This window comes from Meleagris gallopavo, chromosome 1, assembly GCF_905368555.1.
Source record: "Meleagris gallopavo chromosome 1, MGAL_WU_HG_1.1, whole genome shotgun sequence".
Lineage (NCBI taxonomy): Eukaryota > Metazoa > Chordata > Aves > Galliformes > Phasianidae > Meleagris > Meleagris gallopavo.
The window spans coordinates 90,210,214-90,229,753 of record NC_139404.1 but is presented as its reverse complement, the minus strand read 5'-3'; the positions used below and the strand labels follow the sequence as shown (position 1 = coordinate 90,229,753).

The window sequence follows — 19,540 nt, the reverse complement described above, 5'->3', positions numbered from 1 at the left end:
CTGAAAAACCTCATCTATTCAGCCTCGTCTTTGAGCTAAGTTCATGATTATCTTACATGTTTGCCTCTGTGTATTTTGCATCAATAACACAGCAACAATTCCACAAATTTTGTGTTACTTTTCTCATAAATACTACAACTCTTCAAACTACTGTGGTTACCTGTGAGAAACACTTCCCCTCAAATTCATAGGCAACCGCCTCAAAACAATGGCAGCTGCAGCTTGTTCAAAATTCAATCTCATCTATTCTTTGTGAGTGTGAATACTCCAAAAGCTTTTCACAAGAGACACTTACAGGGCTGGCTTCAGCCATCTGCAAAGTATTACATATTTTCTCAGTAAGTTTTCTTACAAAAAAAATTACAGATAAGAAACCAGAGTTCCGATATGTTGGACAGAATAGAAGAAAAAAAATGCAAAAAAGTATTTTCAGCTTAAAATGTGTCTGAAGTGATCCCCATAACTCCATTTTGTATATAACTCCATTTTATATATGGAGTATATAAAATAAAATAGTCTTTTCTTGAGAAATCTTAAAGTTGCATACATTTCAAAAGCGCTTCTCAAAGATGAAGGAAAAGGAGTTTCTACTGTCTGTTTACATCTCACACCCACATCTGTGCATACAAAACAATATATGAAAGGCACTTAAGTATCACAAAGGGACACAGCTTGTTAAACGTAGACAAACAGAAGGCATACTCACCGCAGAGAATGTTATTCTATGTAAAGTCCTCCTGAAACGATCTCCACGAACTACTAGAACTGGTGCCACATATGGTTGTGAGATGCTTCTCTGATCTCCAGAAAACCTTTTACTAAAATTTCACTGCAGACTACAAAGCTCTTTGGAGCAGCAACTGTGTGTTTGTTAAGCATACTTAGTGCATACTCTTCCAGAGGATTTTAATACAAGCACAAATGTGGCCTACCTGTATCTCGCTGTTGCTTATTTCCCCAGACACAGGCCTATGCCCTCGTCTTCCCTGGATCTACATTCAGTTTTCTTGCTCTTTTGAACTCCTAAGCTACAAAGATGTATGAATGTACATCTCTCCTAAAATGAGTGTGACTTCTGAAGATTTGGGCACACCAAAACAGCCTCACTTTCTGTCCAAGCGCGGCCAACCCATACATCACCACAAATCAATACATAAAAACATTTTCATTTTACTTTGTCCAGAAGACACAATCACTGGTGTAAAGACACAAAGGGAAGGATTCTATCCCTTGTATCTTGATGTGTGTTCCTGTATATCAGCCCGCTGGCTCTGCCACACACTGCCTCCAACCACCAACGTCCTGTTGTGAGTAACGTGGCTCTAACTTAATCTGAATTTACTTAGATATTCTCCTGTGCTGATTACTGAAAGTAACTACATTTTCATTTTAGTATCAAATAGCTCCCTTTAAATCCCAGGGAATGCTGCCCAGGTGAGGGGTAAGATTTTGTTTATGGCCCAAAGCACTGGCCTCAACGCCAGCGGTGACCTTCCTCCCTACCCACCAGAGGACATCTTTGCGGAAAGGGGTGTCAGACTGGATCAGTCCTATGGCCCCAGCCCATCACTAGCTGCAACTAGAGGGATGGACATGGTTGAGGTTCAACGTACCCCCCTGCAAACAGAGGGCTGGGGAATTTACCACACAGCATCGTGCTCTTCCCTTACCTCAAAAACGTCTTAAAAGAGTGCCTCATCAAATAAAATCCTGCCTTACCTGTAAGTGGGAGCTGCGCCTGCAAGGTGACAAAGACAGCAATCCTCTTCCACTTCATCTTGCTCCAGCAGGCCGTGCTGGGGTGTGTAGTACAGGATGGTGAGGAGGAAGGCACCTCCACGGGCTGGTACCTTCTGGTTGCCTCCGCAGGAAGCACTGCTTCTATAAGGTCTTTCAGAGTCCACCTGCTGGCAGCCACCCCAAAACGCATGCATCTTCCTCTCCCTCGCAGCTTCTGAGGTCTGGGTTTTACATTCTTGGTACTGATGCTTGAGGTTGGGGTTTTCTTTTGAATTCTTCTTTTCACAAGACTTTTTAAAAACTTTGATGGTTGCTAGGACCATTCCGCAATTCAGCAGCTCTCAGAAGATCCTAGAAAGTGTGCACAAATTCAGTCCAGCTTCAAAAGCAACACAACTGTGCCCAGTGTGTATTATAAGCAGCAGCCACTGTCAATGTGGTAGCTTAATTACACTTGTAAAGGCACCAAGCTCATTTTAAAGCTCTGATTAAAATACAGACTTCACATTAGCAGCTGAAAATTGTTGCACTCTCAGGGCTAGACAACAGCCTGCATCACACGTAGAACTGGACTCCATATACCTTTGCGGTGTCCACAAGACATGAAGCACTAGCACAGCTGGCACTGCCTGCCTTATTCAGCTGTATGTAACTGAAGAGAGGAAACTTTTGATGTGAACATACCACATCTTTGTATTGTGAGAAAAACTGTGTGCAGTACTCAGGAGCCATTTTGTCCTCAGAGGCAGAGCAGCCTGCAGAGTGGAGCACCGGGCTGTCTTTGTGAGAGAGCACAGCATGCATCTCCTCCTGCGAGTCTGACACAGGAAGCTGGGCACCACACCTACAGACTAAGCAGGGCACGGGATTCAGCCTTCTGCTGCTCAAAGCTGTTCTCTAGTGAGATACTGCAACGGATCACCACAGATCACAGAATCACACAGAATGGCCAGGTTGGAAGGCTCCTCAAGGATCATGAATCTCCAACCCTCCTGCCACAGGCAAGGACACCAACCTCCTCCAATTATTAATAGACCAGGTTGCCCAGGTCCCCGTTCAACCTGGCCTTGAACATCTCCAGGGACAGGGCATCCACAACCTCTCTGGGCAAGCTGTTCCAGCACCTAATCACTCTCAGAGTAAAGAACTTTGATCATGCATGGTTAGAAACAATCTGGATGCGGCCTTGGAATTTACAGGAATTTTCAGCCCCATATTGTAGGCATTGATACAGCACTCAGAGCAATGCGAAACAGAGCAGCTCTGCACAGCTACAGTGCCTGTGAATCTTCATTTCCTGCAAGTGCACATTCCACATCCAGTGCAATTGCTGTGGCATCCTCCACATTTTCCTAAACCTCTTTTGCTCTCTTGGCCATTTCACACCCTCAGCCCTCCTTCTGTGGGGCCAGGTGACCAGGCACACTGCTGTGGGTTATGTGGCTCATTTGAAGCACATGTGCACGTGCTGACTTACCCAGCAGCCTCATGTGAAAGTGAAAATGCCCTCGTTTCTTAGCCCTGCTCTGAAGGTACTAATAAGATCGCTGTGGGAGCCTGCACAAAACTACAGGTAAGAGCAGGTTATGTTTGAGTCTCCTTTGTTTTCCTGGGTAGATGTTAACCCCCCCAGGTCACAAGTTGTTGGGGGGAGGTGGTGGTGAAAGGCAGACTGAGTCAGGAGAATCATAACGCTTGTTTCTTTACAGAACCAAGCTTCTGATCACATCTAGCAGTATTAAAGCAACATTCAGTAGGCAGGGGTGGAAGCCACACAGGTAACAGAAAATGCACAGTTAAACATTAACCTGGCAAATATCACTCTGGAGAATGCACTGTGCTACGAGCTGACAAGACACAAGAAAATGATTTAATAATATTATTTTGTTATGCTTTTACTTGAGGACCTCAATGTACTTCTGAAATTAATGCTACAAAGCTGAGGGAGTTAAGCTTTTACAGATGAAGAAATTAAGGAAGTCAAGAAAAACAAGGCACTAAAAGTTAAAGACAAAGAGGAATTGAAAGGTTCTTGTTAGAATTTTAAAACTTGGAGGTTTTGGATGGAAAGAACTATGGCTAGGGGTACTTCTTTCTTAATATATAGTTATTATTCTGAACAATAAGAAGCTAAGAAAAAAAAAAAGCATTAATTTACAAGTAATAGAGGAAAGGAACAAGCCAGCATAATGAAATTAAGAAAGATGAAATCTGCAGCTGTAGAAAGCTTTTCTTGAGAAGGGAATATATGAAAAAAGTACTTTCTCCAGCAAAAGAATTTATAAGAAAATTAGAAGAAAAAAAAAAGAAAAACAAAACAAAAAACTCTTCAGCATGATGCTAGCTCTCACTTTGAAAAAAAAAAAAAAAATTAAAAAATCGCATTAACTTTTTCAAATGCAAATAAAATTTTTCACTTTTATTACCAGAAATAAAGAGTAAATTTTAGACATCTGTGAATAAGAGAAGCCTGAAAACGTGACTTAGATGCACCTTTGAAACTGAAAAGTAAACCTTCCCCTCCATCAAATACAATGGGCTCAAAGACTGTGGAATGCTATTTAATATATTTCAGGATGAGAGCTTAGGGTGGGAAGGAGCACAGGTATCTTAACAAAAAGTGGGTTTTGGTGTTTTTTTTTTTTTTTTTTTTTTTTTTCTGATTCTTAGAAATAAGACAAAGGAATGTGCTGCATCCCCAGCAGATATGGGAACAGGACTGGTGATCTCTGTTTCCCAGTATTCTGAAGATGACTGACAAGGTGAGAATTATTGTGCATATAAGAAGTAAGGATTTATAATCTTTCAAAAGCAAAGTAAATTGAAATTCTTGGAAGATGGAGACCAAGAAATGTATCACCTTGCAGTCTGGAATAATGAAGGCTAATATATTGATAACACAGCATAATTCTATTATTTAATAACTATTACATACGGTACCATTCAATATCAAAATAATTAGAAACTAATGTTACTAGTGCTGCATGCCATTCTGCAGTATGTGGACAGTACTGCTGAGTGTCTGCCCTCTCTTAGCCTCAGCAAGGGTTTCCTGTGCAGCTTTTCAACCCCAGATGCTAAAAGAGGAAGCTGGAGATGCAATCGCTCATTGTCAGGCAGTGAGCAAAGCACAGCTCATGAGAGCCACCTCACATGCTGGAGTTGGAAGAGGTGTGTCAGATCCAGAACTGGCTGCACTCAGGTACATGGGTACATGGTCTGTATTCCGGTGCAAGCTGAATAAAGCTCTCTCTGTCCACTTTACTACATAAAGGAAGACTGAAATAAAGAGTGAGTGAGCAGAATAAGAGCCCTGCTTTCACTGCAGGCTATCTAAATCTCACTGGCACCTTATCCAAAAGCGAAAATAATATCATACCAGTTATTGATATTTTTGGGTACCAGCGCCTTCAGAGAAGCAAATAGCACTGCTCATCACTATTCTGCTGACCCCTGTCTCCTCCTGTTATTGATCACAGCTTCTCCCTCAGGCAGAGAGCCAGCAAATTATCACTTTGAATAAAGAGTTGAGGCCAAAGGTAAGGAAAAGGAATGAAGAGCTGTATAAGAAAGGAAGATTAATGGCAACAGTAGGCACACTGGGAGAACAGCAGTTGGGTCAGTGTGTTTTGATGTCTAGTTAGGGAAAGGTCAGAGAAATGGACTTCATTTAGAACTGTGGGTAGAGAAAAAAAAAAAGGCTTTGCATGATAGTGCTCCTAGAAATTCTCTCCTCCAATCCCTCATCTTTTACGTGGAGGCAAGCATATCATCCTAATCAAACTACAGTAATTGAAATACAATAATCAAAATACAATTGAAGTATACAAAGGAGCAATCACACATGCATTATGAGTTATTCTCTAAACAAATATAACATTGGAGATGCAAATCACATGCAGTTGAGGATGCAGAAAAAGGGGAAGTGGTCTGTTTTCTAGGAAAAATCGACCCTGTCTTCACATGTCTTGTGATTGCACTATGAGAAATCATTTTCTTATTCCGCCACCATATTTTCAGCTTATTTAGTCTCTAGGAACCACACAGCACAGATAAAATTTTGGCAGCTCCTACCTATCTTGTGTGTTAGACAAACTCATACATGCGTTTTTAACCAACACTTTAAACGACTCAGTGTTTCAGTTTACTTATTTCCTAATAACCTTGATAACACTGGTCTAGAGACTACAGCCAACACTAATTCAGCTGAACCAGCAGTTATTCTCAGATCAGACAAAGCCATGTGAGAGACATGAAAACTTCCCTGATGGGTTAGGAAGTTCTTCCTAAGTCTCGAGTTAGCTCTCTGCTAACTCGACTCTTTATCTAAACATACTGGTGGAAGAAAGCACATTTCGAGAGTTACTCTCCTATGCTGGGAAGACCACAAGATTTTATCTATGGTTCCTGAAACAGAATAGGGCGGGGAACTGAGGTGATCCCCAAATACAACTCCGCTGTGTTTAGTGCAGGTTAAGGCGCAGCTCTTTATCTATAAAGTATAACACCTTTCATAAAATAGATAAGGCATGCATTCAGCTGGTTCTGTGCATCAATATGCCCTTCTTTCTCTGGACACAAGAAATCCTGAAACAGCTCTAATGCAAGGGGCTGATTCATCCCAGAAGCATTTCTTTTTCATACTTACTGGTTATGCTTTGACTGAACTGAAGAAAAAAAAAAAAAAAAAAAAAGCAGCAGGGTTTGCAGTTTTAACAGGAAATAAATGAAAACTAGAAAACAAACACACCGCAGTCAAGCTGAGGATTAAAAAATAACTACACACTGCCCTCTGGCTCATGTATTGCTACCACAGAGAGCTTGCCTGTAATCATCACCGCAGTCTGCTGGGACTGAGAACAGGTCAGTTATCAAAAGTTCTCCTAAGCCAATTTGGTACAGTTAGTACTTGCAGGCAAAATTAATACCTACATCACCTGATGGCGGAGCTGGCCAACCTGATAGAGGAGACGGGAGAATCCAGATTGCAGAGTCTTGCCCCTGATTCAGCAGGGAATCAGTTATAGGACCAGAACTAACACTACAAGTATCAAAATCGGTTTTGGAGATGTTCTCACAAAGATAATGGATGTTAAATAAGCAACAATTTTCTCTGATGAGAACGCTGTAGCCCCCAGCGAGGCACACCATTCATGCACTAGACCAATACACTGAAAAGAAAATGAAATTGCTGTTTACAGTATGTAAGCCCACAATTTCTATTGACAAATTGTCGAAGAGTGACAGTCCTATATTGCCTCACCGCATTTCAATGCACCACAGCGCCTTACAGCGAAGCTCTGCTTTGCTATAATTGGGCTCAACTGTGCTAATCCCCTTGGCATGCCGCAATTAATACTTATTTAGTGATAATTGCTGCATTCCGAGGGGATTAGTCCCTGCCCTGCACTTTTGCCAGCATTGCACACAGAGAGCTGGAAAGAAGACAGTGCCTCACGACGGGTCTTGCTTTGCAGCTCCCAACAGGGAGACAAGAGAAGTTGGTCTCACTATATCTGCTCCCCTCTGTGTGTGAAAATACTGCTTTTCCAAGGAAAAAAAAAAAAGCTTGACTGTCACTGCTCCTTGCAGCTGCGTTGTGCAAGTAGAAACCCTGCCACATCTAAAGAGAAAAAATAAAAAGAAAACAGACACCTGTGCAGCATCATAAAGACAAACACAGAGATGAGCGTGTGTTTCCTATGGGAGATGATAAAGAGGCCCTGATACAGTGTAAGAATGAATTCCTATTCATTATTTTGTTTCTTGTATCTAGAAGAGCCCTGTTCCTGCTAGGGTTTAAAAACTGCCAGTGCAACATCAGTTTTGGAAACCTATAAAGGAGATGTTAGTAAAAAGTTGAAATGCACCCTCTCTGTATATCACTGAGACTACTGAATATACTGTGCCTGATTCTTTCATACTCAGAGAAGTCCTTATGATCTGCTCTAGATTTCTATTCTTTTTCATCCACACGAGCAACTACTGCTTATGTCTTATCTTCAAAAGGAAGCCCAGTGCCTCTTCTCCTTTGAGCTAGTTAAGCTACTGTCTCACATCACTAATACTTTCATCTGTAAATTTCAGGTTAATTTCCCTAATGACAGTACAGTAAATATTAAAAAAAATAAATTATAAAGCAGCCTCAGTATTTTCTTGAATGCCTGTGAAGACTGTAATTGATCACTAAGATGATGTCTTCATGAATGTAAAGGTACTATGAAGCTAGAGATCAGAACCAGAGATAAGTATCTTTATTTCCTACGTTTTGTTCAAAGGCTCATCTGGGAAACTTACTTAAACTTACTTAAATGAACTGAAAATCATTTAAGCATTTAAAAGAAATCAAAAATCCAATTCACGCTCATTAGACAAGCTTTTCTTTTCATAAGTGTCACTGTGAAAGAGCTATGCAAAATTCTTATAGTCATACTGTATATTTTGAGCAATTATTTCTCTATTTCTTATCCCTAAACAATTGCTTGATTTCAATCTAGAAACAGTAACTTGTTAATACTGGGTAATTTTAATAAGTTGAATTGACGTAAGATTCTAGAAATGCAAAGTATCTTCCTTTTCTTTTTTTTCCCCACATAAATACACACACATATGCAATTAAATACTACCTAGTATCTCTTGAAAGTCTGTATCTTCCATGTTTGCACGCATATACACTAAGCCTCTACACAGCTTTGTCAAGTTACCCTGTGTTTATGACTATCACACAGGTTCAAAATGAGCCCTTGTGAGTCCCTTCCAGCTTGGGACATTCTGTGATTCTATTGAGCTCTCAGTTGCCTGGCTTCAAGTCCAGATCCAACTGGTGGATGTTCCAGGGTGTTCTACCTCTACAAGGTGAGGAATTCACATTCACTTCAATTTCCTTTACTAGAGCTTTTAAGTACAAAAACCTTTAAATTATTTCCATGGATATTGTTTTTGAATACTTCATAGCACAAAATGATCACAAAATAGAAAAAAAAGATGAAAGGTTCTGATTTTTAGCAGCTAGTAGTCCACTGCATTCATAATGCAAAGCAGTGTAGAAAAGGAGTTTGTTAGTACCGTGACACAGTCATACCCTTTTCCAGGATTTCTGAGTTATGAAGAATTTAATAACTAATCTCAAGTGTTAAACATTTAGCAGTCGATCTGATTGTAAGTCTATGGCACCCTCTTGTGTTCACCAATAATATAACAGTTGACTAAATTTTAAATCTTCCTAAATTAAAAAAGAACAATATCATAATACTAAGTTATAATTAATATTTCTCGTATTAATCTAATACCCTTATTAATGTTATTTTACTGTGACGATCAAAGATATACTATTAAATAGCTAGAAATTAATCCCAGATAGAACTAAATAAGGGATTAATCTGCTCTATAATGATATAGAACCTCACAACACTCATAACATCAATATGCAAGATCAGTAGACAAAGGAAATACAGTAATACATTGTTAGAGTGCGTGCTAAAATTATCCTAATTAGATTCTTGGCTAACAAACATCCTGTGACTTAGTGAGTTGCCCAAGGTTATCCTGTGCCATTGATCATCAATGAATAGAGATACTTAACTTCCTGAATATGCAGAATGAAGTCATTATTATTTAGAATATGCTCAGAAACTTCAAGCATGTCATAGTAGAGACATGATCAAAGGTTAATTCATTTACAGCTACATTAATTTCTTATACTCAGCCTTACTCTATTCTAAGCCACAATGTTATTTCCAGATATTAGGAAAAAAAAGAAATATGCTCAAAAGTAAATTCCTTAATGAGTCTAATATGAACGTTAGCACATGGAGAAGGAGATGAAAAACAGGACAAGAAGTTGATGACACTCTTAAGGTAAAATCTTGTGTTACGTTAACATTTACATGCCTGTTACTAAGGGAGAAAAATGGACAAATGTTTAGTATGACTTCTATTCTAGTCTGCTTCATACTCCACTTCTACATACAAAAGTCTTTTTAGCTAAGCGTTTGATGAGATATATCAATATGACAATTGCAGACAGTATTTTTCCTATTAATCCTCAAATCCAGCTTGGAACATCTAGATCAACCATTCTGTTGTATGTCATTTTCCAGAAGTACCGCATTGCTGAGATCCTCTCAAGTTTCAAATGTAAGAAAGTTTGGATGATCTAAAACTTTTCTAATAAAATGCAGTAGCCTTACAGAACTATTTCAAACCATTTGTTACCAAAATTACCCATTTGATAGGACAAGGGGAATGGTTTTAAACTGAGACAGGGGAGGTTTAGGTTAGATATTAGGAGGAAGTTTTTCCACACAGAGGGTGGTGACACAATGAAACAGGTTGCCCAAGGAGGTTGTGGATGCCCCATCCCTGGAGGCATTCAAGGCAGGGCTGGATGTGGCTCTGGGCAGCCTGGTCTGGTGGTTGGTGACCCTGCACACAGCAGGGGGGTTGAAACTCGATGATCACTGTGGTTCTTTTCAACCCAGGCCATTCTATGATTCTACGAAAATAAGCCTTCAATCCAAAATCAGAAAATAATGGGGAGTTTATACTAATGGGAGTATCAAATCTGGAAATATAACCAAAACAAGGAGGAAAAAATGCTTGAATCCATTTAATCAAGGGTTCAGTACAGAAGTGGTTCTTTTAATAGTGTGGCTGGAGTTTTACAATAGAGATTCAAGTTTTATTAACAATGAAAATAACAGTGAAAAGCCTCACTTGAAAACACCACCTTAGGTTTAGAATTACACTAAATAAGTACATACCATGCCTTGTACAAACACATACATTTATGTGTATATTAAGGAGACCTATTAATATTTGCACAAGGCAAAACATTTGAGAGTAAGAAAGTATTGGTACAAAAGGCAACTGCTGCAGTCATTTATAAAAGTAGAAGCCTCAGCCAAAAACAGCTCCAGCGTTATTGTTTTATGATTTATTTCACAGTATTAGTTGCAAAAAAAGAAAGTGAAACAAAAAGATGCTTATTTCAACCAAAAAAGGAAATAGAATGGTTTCACCATGTATACTTTAGCAAGCATAAATGACTCCTGAGTGACAACAAAACAAGAACCCTGAAGTAAGCGTGCTTATGTGAAAGTGTGAGGGAGATAAATAATTTCAAATGTGCAATAAATAAAACCAAGAACATTTTTCATAAAAATATTTTAATTTTATCAAAAGCCCAGTATCATCAGTCTCATAGAACAAAAGTTACAGTGATAGGTAATACACTCACGTGTCCCCATCAAAAGTATCAGTCCATACCATAAAATCATTTGAGTTTTCACAATTGTTATGTCTTATATAAAAATATTTCCACTATCATATTTAATTTTAATGTTATCTAATCATCATAAATTATTTCCATATCTTCAGGTTTTTTTTTATTATCCCAAATAGTAGCACACAATGTGTTTAATACAGTAAAATGCACACTTTTTTCCTCTTCACATAGAAGGAAAACTTAATAACTTACTTCAAAAGTGCTTTCATAAATCTTTCCCATACAAGATGAGCAGTAGTATAATGATGCAATAACTATGTAGAGATAATTGGAAGTGATCAATTTCACTATTCTAATACATGGATCTGCCTCTAAGGATTCTACACTTTCACATTCTTCACTATGTTGAGCAGGTAATATTGGCTTGGGTTAAAAAATCAAATTAATTGTTCGTACTCAGTTTTGAATATCTGTGAACTTTGCACGTGGGAGATGTGACAGGATATACAAAGATGTTCAATTTTTTCCCATGGTTGAGTAGGGCTTATTTTATGAAAGAGAATTCACTTTCAACACTTTTCTTTACTTTTCATTCTCTAAAGTCGACGAATATCTGTTATATACTGTATTAGTTTCTTTCTCACTCTTAGATTACAGACCTAAAATTGCTGTGTTAAACTTCCAAAACAAAAAATCTACCAAATTCTACTACTGAAAGCAGTAAAAGCTGCTACATTGTCATTTGATCAGAATGCAAAGCCAAAGATTTCAAAATTGAAGTCAGTAAACATCTTTTTGTATCAGTCTCACTGGATTTACAAGCCACTATTCTTCATATACCACAGTCAGGTATTTTCATTATTACTATTACTTCTTTAAAAGAATCATGGCATATAACCACTACTAGACAAAGACTTACCAAGAACTCATTGTGAACCTGAAGTACACATACAATTTTCATTAATCCAATCGTGGTTAGCAAAACAGAAAAACAGCTCAAATTGTGAGCATACAGGTATTGAAAGAAAAATTTAGAACTCAATATATCATCTGTTGTTGCAATATAAGCAAGGCTTCCCGGTCTACAGTCAGCTGAGCCATCTTGTAGTGCTGTGTCAGATAAAGTGGTATTTTTAATACCACTGCAAGTGAAGTGGTATTAAAAATGAAAAGAATTAGAGAGTGCCTACAATCAGGAATGATTTAACTAAGGCACTGAAAGTTTAGAACCAGACTAATCCTTTACTTTCTAGTAAACACAGCATTGTGGACTATTAAGACAAATAACACTCCAGATTTGTGTCCACTGAACAACATTTAGTTATGGCTTACGCACAAAGGATTTTGAGCATGGCATGATTCAGTCTGTGTTAGTGTGAATTTACAAGTGCTTCAGAAGGATTACACCAGCTTATTAACAACGCAAGGTGTAAGAATTTTTTGCATTATTAACTCAGCTCTACTACACATAGAAAATCTTTCATGGAGCAGTCATCCAAAGTAATCCATTTGTACTGTCAGCATCACCAAGGATCTTCCTCTGCCTACAAGGAATAAAAGTGAAATAGTATGTGTGTTTGTTGACTGTGCTAAAACGTATCTGACAACACACATTGTATATATATTTTGTATCTATTAATTATTAATATATTATACTTCAGCATTGTAACAAAATATTCAAAGCCAATGTATTATTGCTAAAATCCCATTGATAGAGCTTCACAAATGCTTAACATTCTATGTTTAACTATTAGACCAAAACCTAACTTGCCTTGCAGTTAACCCAAATAAAGGATAGTGACTGCTTACTCTGCAGGAGTTCTCCCGAGAAACCTCTTTTAAGCTGAAGTGCAGTTATCCATAGAGTTAATTATAGATACTATGCTTGTTTTCTTTAGGTAGGTGGGTCCCCTATTCAAACATATCTTACAATTTGAGCTACTGCATCCAGGAGACTACTTATGGAAATAAGACAATGTATATTAAAAAAGCAGAGATGAGTAATACACACTGTTAATAAGAAGCGTTACAGCTTCCAAATACAGTGAGTCAAGCGTGCAAACTTAAGTACTTACTAAGGCTTGACATTGTAATATTCTTCTGGTGTCACAATTTTCAGTCCACCGAAGTAGTCCAGAACCCAAATATTGGTGATGTTGAATTTGGCAAAGAACCAGTTATGATCCTTAGGCCAACTTTCCATCTCAGGGTGCCGAGTGAATAACGCCTTTTTCGCTAAGGCTGCTTCTGAATCATTCACCTGAACAACAGCCAGAAAAATATTAAGACAGAGACACAAGGAAGACAAATACTATCTAAAACACACTTCTGACTATAGAGTGCTCTTCTTCATTTAGCCATATTTTGCCCCAGAGTGCTCATTATTGTGGCAGAATCTACTTATCTTCAGGATAGTGTACAACTGCACATGAGACAGGTAAATGCTCCAAGGGAGTTGCTTTCAATACTAAATCAAAAGGGTGTTTTAAAGTAAGCAAGAGCAAGAAAGTACTTCATCGACATTAGATTAAGTCTTTCTTCTTTTCTCTAGAGAAAGATGCAGGCTGACAGCTTTGAAAAAAGTATCGATTCTGCTCTGATATAAAGACTATATCCAACCTGACACTGATCTGTCTAAGGATAAAACCACACCCTGTGCTGTGGACAAAGAAAAACTTTATTTTAGAGATGAAAATTACCCAAGTCCACAAACATCTATTAAAGTATCTTAAATAGATACTTAAAGTTCTTACTAGAGAGACAGTGAATAAATAGTAGAATAATGGGGTACAAAGCTTTGCTTTTTGTTAGTAAAAGACAACAGAATGATTTTGGTATGAATTAAGACATCAGCTTTTACTTTTTAACAGAAAAACAAATATCTATGTTAACTATGCATTTACAGAATGAAATCTTCATGTGAAATTGCTTCTTGAAGCACTGTCTGAACTCTAGCTTTCAGTATGTAATCTAGAATGATGTTTTTGGAGGCAGATTTTTTTTCTTCCAGATTTTCTCCATGTTCAAGATTTAAAGTGTGCACAACCTGACTGGACTAACAAAAGCCGGGGCGGAAAATTAACTGTCTTTGGCATTAATACTTAAGCGGGAGTGGTATTCTATGAAGAATAAAAACTGAATAAGAGCCTAAAACCAAGGCTGGAAGGTGTTTTGTTTTCAATCCTAGTAGTGATAGATTTGTAATGATATATAAATTATCAAATTAGATACGATTCTTCAAATCAGTAAGCAGCAACAACATACACCATGGTCTTGGGTGTTATTTGAAACAGCAACAACTCACGAAACAAAAGTATCCGTGCTGCATTATGAGAAGGCCATGTTTTAGATGTAATTTTACTTCCTCTACACCTGCTCAGTCAGGGACACCCACAAACCAAACAGTGTTTAGATGCATTCAAGCACACACACGTACATTCCATGAAATAATAAAGTCTACAAGAGAATGGAAACTAAAACCTGTGACTACTTAATGTGCAAATGTTTAAAGGGTCAAATCAACAAAAGTTGTGGATACGGTACAAAAACATTTAGAATAAATGGTACTGGAATTAAAATAGCTTCAGTATTGATGACAAACTTCATGAAGGCAATTCAAGGATTGCTGGAGTGTAATGTAATCTGAAGTATGAAAACACCAAATATAAATTCAGGCTATCAGATAAAAGACACCAGTGATTAGTCCCCATCCGCACCAATTATCCTTAATAATGGGATTAAGATCTTCAGTGAATAACACACACAGTTCTAAATTCCTTCTATGGCAGCAACAGCACCAGGTGAGACAGTAAACTTTTTCTGTGGCTAACGCTTGTAGCTTTACAGCTTGGATTAATATGTACTTCAATAAAGTTTGGGTCATGCATGTGTCAAAGCAGCTGTGCCACAGAACGTAACTGATCATAATCATAGAATCACAAGGTTGGAAAGGACCTACCAGATCATCTAGTCCAACTGTCCTCCCATCACCACTGCTGCCACAAGCACTAAACCATATCTTGTAGCTCCTCATCCAGTCCCTCTTGAACACTGCCAGGGATGGCAACTCCATCACCTCCCTGGGCAGGCCATTCCAGTGCCTGACCACACTTTTATAAGACATGAGTGAAGCACGAACTTGAACGTTTTCATCGTGGACGTTTCAGTTTCCAAACAGATCCAGCGCAAACTTCCCGCTTACCTTTACAATGCTCCCACAGAAGATGATGTGGGCACAGAGGGGGTTCTGGGGATCATATCTGTGCTTCTTGCAGTACGGAGTCTGTGCCAAAGACACAGTTAGGGAGGCATTCGAATTGATCTGAAAAGCAGACGGTAAGATAAGAGGGTTGCGTACCCTCACGAGAACAAGTTACAGCACGCTTTCAGCTTTCTGAGGAAGTTGCTTAACTGCGAAGAGCGCTGACTCACCATTAGTCAGCACTATCCGCTATCAGCTGCCTCCCTCCACGTGACCGCCCCACAGTTGCCCGATAAACCTACGTCAGGAACTCAGCGAAGGAAATTGCCGGCTAACAGCTTACATACCACAGAAATCAGGCTATCAGCACCACTGAGACGCACAGTCAAACTATTTTAACGCATCAGAGCAATAGCCGAGCCGCAGACACGCGCAGCCGGCCGCTCACCTCCAGGTCCTGCACGGAGATCTCCATGTCGGTCAGGTACAGATAGGGGACGCCGCTGCCGCCGCCGGGCCCCGGGGCGCCGTCGCTGATGGAGAAGATGTTGGCGAAGGGGCGGCCGCGCAGCCCTTCCTGCGCGGAGAGCGTGGCCAGCGCGCCCCAGTCGCAGTTGTGCAAGACGAAGCGCGCCATGCGCGCCGCCTCCTCGGGCGGAGGGATGGATCCGTGGGCCGACACCGCCAGCGCGGCCGCGCACAGGAACGCCAACAACACCATTTTGCGCACCGCAGCCGCCACCGACACCGCAGCCTATCGCGAGCGACGCGGCGACGGACTACAACCCGGCGCGGGGTGGGGTGCGTCTCTGCTCTCCGCCAATCGAAGCCAACTTGCTCGACTCTCAGCCAATGGGAGATGAAGGGAGGCGGGGCCGATCGCGTCGGCAGCCGGAGGTGGTAAACAACTCTGTGACAGCCCTGGCTCGCCGTCAGGAGGAGCGGGGAGGGGGACGGGGCCACGGTGATCCAACAGCCAATGAAAGGCCTCGCCGGAACTCTCTGCCAATCACATTTCACGAGATGGAGAGGGGCGCCTCGCTCCGCTTCTGTCTTAATCGAGTGCGTCTACGCTGTGTGTGGGGCAGCGTGTGGTAGAGAAACCGAGGCTGAACTCAATGCCACAGTTACCGGGTTTGCGGGAGCATCAACTGAGATAAGCAGCAAAAAATGACAAGTTTCTATACTTCAAATATTGATTTCGTGCCCCTTCGAGAAATATTCTCCAGCGTTATTCTGCAGCACCTTGCAGCATGCCTGGTGCAAATATAGGAGTAGAACAGGAGTGCAACAAAGCATGAAGTGTGGTATAGCCAGCTTTCTCAGTTCTTTTCCACATTCAAGTCTCTTACAGAGCTTGATGGGTCAGTTGCTAGCTCAAGATCCAGCTGTATGCAAAGGTGAATTTACAGCTAAAATCATCCAGGTAACAATGCCAAGAATAGAATATTCTGCTCGGATGGAATCTGCCAAAGATCAGCCTTACAGAAAAGAAAGGGTGAGCCCTCCTATAAATACTGCAAAAGCCTTTTCTCCAAGAGTTCTGTTTGCAATAGGATCACCTCAACATCCCAGAGCCCTTCTAGCCAAACCCCCAAAAGCCATATTAAAACAGGCAGACTTTCAATCTTTCAGAAGTTGATATGCCAAGAGTTTTCCTTTAGCTTAACCCCTATTAATGGAAGGTGTTACGTTACAAAGATGAGTCCCATGTGCCTGTTCTGAAGTCCTCCTTTTTGTCTGATAAATGCTCAGGTCCAGACCGTAATGGTTTCCAAGCCTTCAGCTGGAGTAGGTGACTTGCTTTCATTTTCCCGAGGCAATGGCCGCAAGTTGTACCAGAGGAAGTTTAGATTAGACATAAGGAAAAGCTTTTTCTGTCAGAGAGTGGTCAGGCACTGGAATGGCCTGCCCAGGGAGGTGGTGGAGTCGCTGTCCCTGGAGGTGTTCAAGAGGCGTCTGGATGAGGAGCTGGGAGATATGGTTTAGTAGCTTGTGGTAGCAGTGGTGATAGGAGGACAGTTGGACTAGATGATCTGGTAGGTCCTTTCCAACCTTTGATTCTATGATTTTATGATTCTATGACTCTTACAAAAGGCCCTTCAGGGCTGCAATCAAGGCTTCTTTCTCACCGTGCATGCTTCTCACGTGACATCTGTCCCCAAGTACCTCTTTGTATGGCACGTGTGTATCCAGCCACCAGCTGAGGCTTTGGGCACGTGAAAAGGATCCGGCTGTGGGCTGCCAGACCAATGACCTGACATGCCTGTGGAAGTGATGCTGTATGCCAGAGGAGTCAGGTCAGCCATCTCATCTCGAAGAAAAATAAAGCGCAAGTCCATTTATGCACTGTCCTGTAGCTGTGTACAGGCAGAATAAAACTGTTTTTCCTTTAGTGTTCCTCTCATTTCCAGGACGCAGGCAGTGGCATCCCTCTGGGGAAGAGGAAACGCTGAAATACAGTCTTCCACTGTTGCCCTCTCCTGGCAATGCTCGGAAGAAACCTGCTCTGCTGTAGCACAGGAATAAGAGCACCCGTTCCTCTGATTTAGGGCAAGTTCTATCTCAGGGCAAAACGCTGAAGAGAAAACATGACAAGAAAAGAAGCTAGTATGAGAGAAAAGAAGGCTGCTTGAAAGGATGCTTTTATGTAGATAGGATTATGGGCTACATTTGGAGGAGGGGCGGGAGTGAAATATGTCGAAAAAGACTGCAAGACTGTACTGCAGAAGTGAAAATAGTATGGAAAAGAGGGACAAAAACGATCTAGAGTTTCTAATCTGTTTAGTTTAGGACTTACAGAGGGGAAACACATACTGCAACAAGCTCTTTTTGTTAGAGATTTTGCTAGCTGAAGTAGAGATATTTCTTCCTCTTTTTCCACCAACATATATATATGCAAACACTCTTTCACAGTTCTGCCTTCTGAGAACCAGAGGGAAGGGTTCATCTTCTCCTCACTGCAGCTAAAGGGTCAAGTGGTAGGGGAGGGTGGGGGGTGAGGATGGGTGCATGGTGATTTTGCTGGGGAACAGGACAGTATCGTAGGGAGCAAATGGGAGGTGGTTGGTGGAGTCAATACAGGAAAGAAGAGATGTCACAAAAGTGAGAAAGGATAGAAAGGAAAGGAGATAAAGGAGATGATGGAAGGAGGTCTTTCTTTCTTTCTTTCTTTCTTTCTTTCTTTCTTTCTTTCTTTCTTTCTTTCTTTCTTTCTTTCTTTCTTTCTTTCTTTCTTTCCTTTCTTTCTCTTCAGAAAAAGAAAATGCATAAAGGTGGAAGCTTATATGTTATAGAGTTTACATTTATTAGCAGAATGTATTTGCCAAATGTGGTTGTCTGTACTTCAGCAGAAGAATGTGTATTACCGGAGGTTCTCCTCAGACAGTACCACTGCATGTGCAAGTTTTTCCTCTCCTGCAGTGTCCTGCAGCCCTCCCTGTGAGCAGCCACCATGGGGTGCTGCTGCCCAGCCCTGCTCACAGTGCTTGCAGAGGCCGGCAAGCACACCTGCTCACAGCCCTCTTGGGGGATTTGGGCTGTGTCCAGTGGGTGTTCATCGCTGAACAGCATTTGTTGACACGAGTAGTATTGGCTCTCTGTGTTGTAAAGAGCAGGATTTATTAGGCTGAGTACTCTCCGCTGTAGGCAATACACATCAGGATGTAGATTGCCTTGCATACTGCGCTGAATGAAGGGGGCTTGTACTGGCCCCCTTCTTCTTGGATGGCTGTTGGGTGAATCTGTAGGATGAAGAAAGCAGTCTTTAACTCCTTTTGCTTGCTCTGAAGCAATGTTATCTGAAGTAAACGTCCAGGCCTCTTTCACTTCCTCAGATTGATTTCAGAAAGGAGAAGGATTCTCTCTGTTGTAATGCAATGTGTCTAGGGGCATCCAGGACCCTTGCATAACAAATTCAGAAAAGTATTGCTAGCCACCAGTTCCCCTTTTCAATTTATGTTCTCATTTACATCAGCAAAACTGCAAATAAATGGTAAAATCTTACTGTAATTGAGCCAGCTTGCTCCCTCCAGGTGTTGGCCAGGTAGTGGAAAAACTATAATTTTAGTGTACTTTACATATCATTGGTTGGAGGATGTATTTGGGGGCCATGTCTCTGAAGAAGGTGTATTTTAACCAGAAAGTCAGCAAGGTCTCCATTGTGCCCAGTGTTTCATCATGCTTCAGCTGCCCTCTTCATAGCTGCTTTTGCCCTGAGCCAGCTCCACTGAGATAGTATGGTTGTTTGATGGGCTGGGCAAGTTTTCCCTTCAGATGAAGCCTAGCTGGGAACTGGGCCAGGCTTCCTGTCTAGATCATGCAGTCTCTCCATGAACAGAAACCTTTCTTTGTGCAGATAACGCTTGCAGGCC

General features: G+C 40.7%; 2 protein-coding genes and 1 long non-coding RNA gene across 7 annotated transcripts in view; 1 reads left to right on the top strand and 2 right to left on the bottom strand.

The window, feature by feature from the left end:
- The window catches only part of CD247 (CD247 molecule), a 46,594-nt gene extending 44,701 nt beyond the window's left edge, over positions 1-1,893 (bottom strand). Inside the window, exon 1 of one of the 4 annotated variants that reach the window (XM_085240332.1) lies at positions 1,720-1,893. In XM_085240332.1, coding sequence (XP_085096458.1) covers positions 1,720-1,777 — 58 coding nt within the window. In that variant the 5' untranslated portion in view covers positions 1,778-1,893. The remainder of the gene's footprint in view (positions 1-1,719) is intronic. The other 3 variants (XM_085240341.1, XM_019619974.3, XM_019619976.3) reach the window with 3 other exon arrangements.
- A 1,258-nt stretch (positions 1,894-3,151) lies between these two features.
- LOC146545509 (uncharacterized) lies at positions 3,152-13,699 on the top strand. Its single transcript, XR_014887447.1, has 4 exons — positions 3,152-3,313; positions 4,411-4,502; positions 8,469-8,595; positions 9,481-13,699. It is a non-coding gene; the product is annotated as an uncharacterized LOC146545509 (long non-coding RNA).
- On the bottom strand, positions 10,891-15,986 carry CREG1 (cellular repressor of E1A stimulated genes 1). 2 transcript variants are annotated; one of them, XM_085240182.1, is made up of 4 exons: positions 15,616-15,984; positions 15,168-15,287; positions 13,042-13,226; positions 10,891-12,510 (listed from the first exon to the last, which is right to left on the bottom strand). In XM_085240182.1, coding segments are annotated over exons 1-4 (579 nt in total). In that variant the 5' UTR covers positions 15,889-15,984; the 3' UTR covers positions 10,891-12,509. The 2 variants fall into 2 exon arrangements, with proteins under 2 accessions (XP_085096308.1, XP_003202876.3); XM_003202828.5 differs by lacking the exon at positions 10,891-12,510 and having other exon boundaries at positions 13,041-13,226; positions 15,616-15,986.
- Positions 15,987-19,540: the final 3,554 nt, after the last annotated feature.